Source organism: Ambystoma mexicanum, chromosome 5q, assembly GCF_040938575.1.
Source record: "Ambystoma mexicanum isolate Mex_15411 chromosome 5q, UKY_AmexF1_1, whole genome shotgun sequence".
NCBI classification, from domain to species: Eukaryota; Metazoa; Chordata; class Amphibia; order Caudata; family Ambystomatidae; genus Ambystoma; species Ambystoma mexicanum.
This window is the reverse complement of record NC_090933.1, coordinates 160310348-160316347: the sequence shown is the minus strand read 5'-3', so window position 1 is coordinate 160316347 and position 6000 is coordinate 160310348. Positions and strand designations below refer to the sequence as shown.

Here is a 6000-nt window from a genome sequence, read left to right as displayed (position 1 = left end):
TAGAACGTGGTTGAAGTAAAAGTTCCTTGTCATTAGAATGCAGGGTCCATCTGTGTGGCAGTCTCTTAATACATGATTGCAGATACCCAGGTGCTGTGTCAGCAAGGCACATATATACCAGGCAGGATGCTTTAAATTTAATCTTTTGATCAACAGGGAGCCAATTCAGCTTCCTTCGGGTCCCTACATCCTATGGCACAGACTGTTCTTACAGCTCCATTCTGGATTATCTGCAATTTCTTGACGTTAGCCTTTTTAGTGCCAACCAGTAATCCATTGCAGTAATTGATCTTCAAGTTAATAGTCAGTGTGGCTCTAAGGGTTCTATTGACCTCGGAAAGGTAAGGTTGGATCTGCCACAGCAGATGGGTTGTATACAGGCAACTGGAGCTTACGTGGGCAACATGTTGATCAAAGTTTAGGTTGTGGTCAAAAACCACTTCCAACGTCTTAACTTGGCTGGAGACCTGTATAATTGCCCTTTCAACTTGGAATGATTTGTATTCGGGGTCTAAGGTCTTAAGTTTAACCGCACTGCCTACAATCAGAATTTCCGTCTTCTTGTCATTCAGTGCCAAGAAATTGCCTCTCATCCAGGCTTTAATAGCGTCAAAAGTTTTGGTGACCAGCAAGACAATCTGGATGTCCCAAAGAGGGCGCTTCCTACACCCACACCTTCATCCTACATGTCTGACCCCAGCACTCCCTCCAGTGTCATGTAATAGTGAAATTCTGTACATTTGCATAGCACTCCTCTTTAGTTGCAGCACTTGCCCCCCTCGTAGGTAAACGTTACCTTTGTAAGTCACCGGATACTTATATATTTATGTATGTTTTATCCCAGTTATGTCATATTTTGTCCATAACCTCATATACTTGATTATTGTTTATTCACTTCTTTGTGCTATTATACAGGTCTCCTTTCAAGGAATCCCTCTGCCATCTGGTAATGTATTATTGTAAGTTGTTTCTGATTGAAGTTGACATCCCTATTCTTCAAATAAATACAATATAATACAAAATACATTGTTTAGTGTTCACTGATTGGTGGACCAACTATGTGAATAATTGCCAATTGTTTTCATATTCTTGGTAAACGACTGAGGAGATAAGCTTTGTTCCAAACATTCAATGGTGTGTGCTTCCTTCTGCACTGGAAAAGGATACACAATGCGCAGAAAGAGGTGAAGCTCATGAGGAAGAGGGAAGGGTGTGCTTAAAGTACAACGGTGGGGTCGGGGGGAAGAGGGTACGGACTGCAGCCATGAAGGCATTTTCACTTTCCATGCCAGCTTCACAATACCCGGTCAATGATGTGAGTACCTGGTCATTTGATACTATCCATCACTTGGCAATGTTGTGAGTAGCTAGGCTTTTGATGGCAGTAACCTGTATATGATAACAATATGTCATATGATGTGACTATGAGAGCAAATTATGCTTTGACCTGAGCATTTGGTGACAATAGCTTGCAAATGTCTAGCCAATCAAAGGCCAAAATGATTGACCCTTCACAAATCTATTCTACTTATTTTGAGTATGTTATCTGAATTTCTCTTTTGCCTTTTGTTGTCCACAACTGGGATGTTTATGTACACTTAAGGTGAAAGAAGCAAATATAAAGGTTGAGGGACCATGCTGTTCTTAAAGCAACTAGGACAGTGTACCTAACAAGGAATTAAGACATTGAAGAAAAGAAGCAAACTCTTTTTCTTTATTATGATTTCGGCACTCACAGAGCACCAATTTGTACAATGAGGTTGTGTCTGGAAAGCGTTAAAACACTGGCACACAACTCCGACAATGGGGCCAAACAGGTATCACTCAAGTAGAGAAGATCTTCATGTACCCTTCTTCAGGACTTCTGGGTCCATTTCAAGGGCTTTGATTCTCACACTACATGGACTGCATCAATGTCTTTCCCAATGTAACTTACAGGTTGAAAAATAAAATTGTATTAAAAAAAACGCTTGTCTACTATGTTACAACTGCATGAAAGCTACATTGTTGATATTCAGTACTTTATAAATGTGTTTCCATTACATCATACCTTTGTTTAGAAACAGATAAATAATTATACAAAAACATTGAAAGTCCCGGTACAAAGACAACATTCCGATCTCTGATGGCACAACCAATGTCAATCTGCTGGAAGGTGAAAAAACAGCAGCCTTGCACGTCCACCAGCTGTGTTGGAAATAGCTTTTCTACAAGAGCAAAACCGTGCTTCAAGTTTGATTGAAAAAAAAGAAGAAAAAAAAGAATGGTTGACACTAAACAAAAAAATACACAGAAAATCGCGCCGTTGATTTGTAGTTCCTGCTCCTCTGCATTAGTGGTCTGAAGTCCGCTATGGTATAAATATCATCACATTCATGCACTCACATCAGTAAAGAGATCTTTTTAAATAGAAGTGCTATTGTCCTGGCAAGCCTGTGTTTGGCACTCCATTTGTCAAGCACTGTCAGTCAATAATCACAATATGATTGTGATTCTTCCTTCTTATCAAAACTCCTTTGGGTTGACCTTTTGCTGGTAAGAGTTAAACTGAAATGTACTTTCGATTCCTACAATCAAAAGTATTTGCGAACACTGCTAAGTAGAACAACACCCTTCGGAAGCAGGACTGGATGAGCCAAGAAAAGTCTTCCTTCTGCACACCAGCTTCCTTTTCTGGTTCTTGGTGCATACAGTATGTCTTTGTTCATAGTGGCATCAACTGAAGAATTTGCTCGTACGTCCCCCAGCCTTGTAGTGTAACCATCACACAACATCCTGCCAGCAGTGATGGCCAAGGAGAAAAGAGCATGTGCATCTCCAGCACACAATGTCATATGGAAGGGAGGCTACCGAATGGAGTGGCCCGGTATAGTTTCCGTCAAAGACGGTAAGTGGGAAAATTCCAACGCTATAACTTCAACTGGCTTTTGGCTTTAAAATCCACTCCGCTTGGGGATTGGCATGGTACACATCCAGCATATAAGTGTCGGGGTCCAAACAGTGCTCCCCTAAAACAAAACAGAAAAGTATTAATACACCAGTACAGTTTCCGATCACTAATAATGTTTGTATGGCCTGCTTTATAAAAACACATAGTGGCTGTTTCATAGTTTTGATAATGAGACGAACAGGAGAAGCAAACAAGACAGAATACAATAGGAAAGGTGAAGAGGGGGCTAATGTTATCTAAATATAGTGGCACTGGTGATATATAATGAATCTTACTTATTCAGTATTATTAAGGTATTGAATACACACATTCAATTTTTTGTTATATTTGTGTAAACAATCGACAGAAAAGGTGTGACAATTTTCAATATGGTGGGTAAAGCAAATCAAGTTCCACCAAGTGTTACAAACACCTTGGAAGTATGTTTCCAATTATAAGTAATATTGTGGTAAATAATGCTGATGAATACATTAAATAGTGCAGGTGATTCAAATTGTTATATGTAAGGATTATCAATAGAGCCAATCATTAGATTACAGAGTGACAAAGGTTCTTTAAAGTAAAAAATCTTTTGCAAGCATATCCACATTTTTGTCCAAAACGCATATACAAATTTACAATCAAGAATTAAATGCAGAAAATAGGCATTTGACCAGCGATTATTAGATGAGTTATCAGCTACTTTTGCAATTCTCAAGGGTGTAAGGAAGGCACGATGTAAAATAAAGAAATTAGTTTGAGTTAGATTGGCAGCTACAGATGTTGAGTAATAAAGTTTCCATATTTTGGACCACATTTCTGAGGAGGGTTGAAGGTTCCAATCAAGCTACCATTGCCTAGAATTTAATAAGTTAGGAGACGAGGGATCATTTGGAAATGTATATAGTTTGGCTGCTTCAATGGAAGGATTACTAATTAAACATGTTAGTAAAGGGGTAGAGGAGTTTTGAGTTAAAGTGGGTATGGATTTAGTTCCCGATTTGAGAAGTGATGTGTGAAAGGGTATATCAGATTCAGGGATATTGTATTGTATACAGAACTGTGCAAAAGGGATTTCTATAGAATTATGGACAAATGTTTAACAAGTTTGACACTAGATAAGTACCATCTATGTATATAAATAGGGTTAGATTTGATAGAGCAGTGTTTATTAAACCAAAGGAAAATGTCTCCTAATTCAGTTTCAGAAAAAGAGTTGGTAGGACATTTATTGTAAATGGATTTTTAGAAATGTAGAGATGGGAGTAAGGTGATGATAGGCCATGTGGATGTGGCTAAGAAATGAGAGAGAAAGAGAGAGAGAGAGAGAGTTAGAGAGAGTTAGATAGAGTTAGATAGAGAGAGAGAGAGAGAGAGAGAGAGAGAGAGAGAGAGAGAGAGAGAGAGAGAGAACGGAGCGATGATATTTGCCTCTATATTGATCCATAAGGGGGCATCGCTAAGGAGATTTTCATAGTGGTTGAAAGTAATTAGTTGTTTTAAAATAAAAGCTTCATTATACAGTTGAAAGTTGGGAAATGTTACTTCTCCTAGACGCTTTGGGAGTCTTAGTTTATTAATTTACTATTAATGGCAATTCTTGGTGTTTTCCGATTCCATAAGAATTTCAGAAGTAAGGAATCAATTGTTTTGTACAATTTAGTTGGAATTTAGTTGGGATTGTGGATAGATATTAGAAAGCAACACTCCTATCCACCAATACCCCACAGATGCCAGCAGCGTTTGCAGCGGCACACCATGACACACCCTCGCCTTCACCCCACATCCTTCCAACCCACTGAGAGATGATCCATCACCCCCCCTCCCTCCGGGTCCCTATCCCACTGCTCAGACTTTCGTTCCAGGGAGACCGCGACTATCGAGGCCAACCAATCACATTGGACCAAGAAAAACGACTTTAAAGCCGAACTCCATCCAAGCTTATATACCCTACACCACGTCTGTGGACACAGGCCACAGGCACGGCCACCCATCCATGCACCCTAGAATGCAAGTATGTCTTTGCTATTCCAGTCTAGCAGCACACATAGCCGTCCACACTGAAACCCCTGACGTACCTCAACATCTCTGTGAATAGAATGCAGTGACAACCTATGAAAACATGTTGGTCTAGCTGGGCACACATCGAATCTCTGGCACTAGCATTCTATCCTAATACCAACAGCACTCACCCACGGGCCTGACCTCCAGGCTGCTTATTGGAGACTAGCCAGCCCACCTAAGTCCTAACCTGGCAAAATGCACACATGCAACTTTAATTTAACTCTTAGAACCTCCCACGCATGGACTGCGATCACCGAGCGCATTCCAACCACTAAGCGAATTGAGGCCATACAAATGGGTAAAGGGCACTATATATAAATGACACATACAATACAATACAAGGAAACACTTAAACACTAGAAGTTATATAAAAATAAGAATTTTTTTATATTCACTGAAACTGACACATTTAAGTAAGCTACGTACTATCACACAGTAGCATTAACAGAGAATAGTTGCAATATCCAAAGGATAACAAATACTTTAGAACAGTTGTAAGGTAACACAAAAGTAATAGAAAATTCTGAAACCAATATGTAATCTTCAGACCAACTTGTATAACTTTAGTTAACCCCTGTGTAACCAATCTTAAGAAGTTCGATCCCTATTCTAGGTGAGTCTCAGAGTCAAGGGTGGCACTGGGATCCAGCGACCAAGCGCAAAGAAGAGAAGCAGGTAACAGCAGACAAGGCAGATTCTATGAAGAGTTCTTCAAGTTTACAGATAGTTATCAGTAAATTTATTTTGTTGAGAGCACAATAGGTTGTCCACCCCAATGTGGCTCAATGTAGGCCTAGGGGGGATGCAAGCAACAGCTTAACTGCAACCCTCCGATAAGTATTAGGGTCTGAACAGTACTTTGTAAGTGAAGAAGCTGGTTCAGTAGGACGGTCCTCAAGTAAAGGTGACAGCAGACCCCGGATCAGGAATCTTGGCCTTGGCAACTGAAGAAACGTACTTGCTATGAATCTGATGGTTACACTCAAGTAGTTGGACGCCCAGCAGAA

The 6000-nt window shown here is 40.0% G+C and overlaps 1 protein-coding gene across 4 annotated transcripts in view; it reads right to left on the bottom strand.

Annotated features, from left to right (window-relative positions):
- Positions 1 to 1692: 1692 nt before the first annotated feature.
- ARHGAP28 (Rho GTPase activating protein 28) overlaps positions 1693 to 6000 on the bottom strand; it is a 1312783-nt gene continuing 1308475 nt past the window's right edge. For all 4 annotated transcript variants that reach the window (XM_069620694.1, XM_069620693.1, XM_069620692.1 and 1 more), the window contains one exon: positions 1693 to 3008. In XM_069620694.1, the coding sequence (XP_069476795.1) occupies positions 2917 to 3008 (92 nt within the window). In that variant the 3' untranslated portion in view covers positions 1693 to 2916. The remainder of the gene's footprint in view (positions 3009 to 6000) is intronic.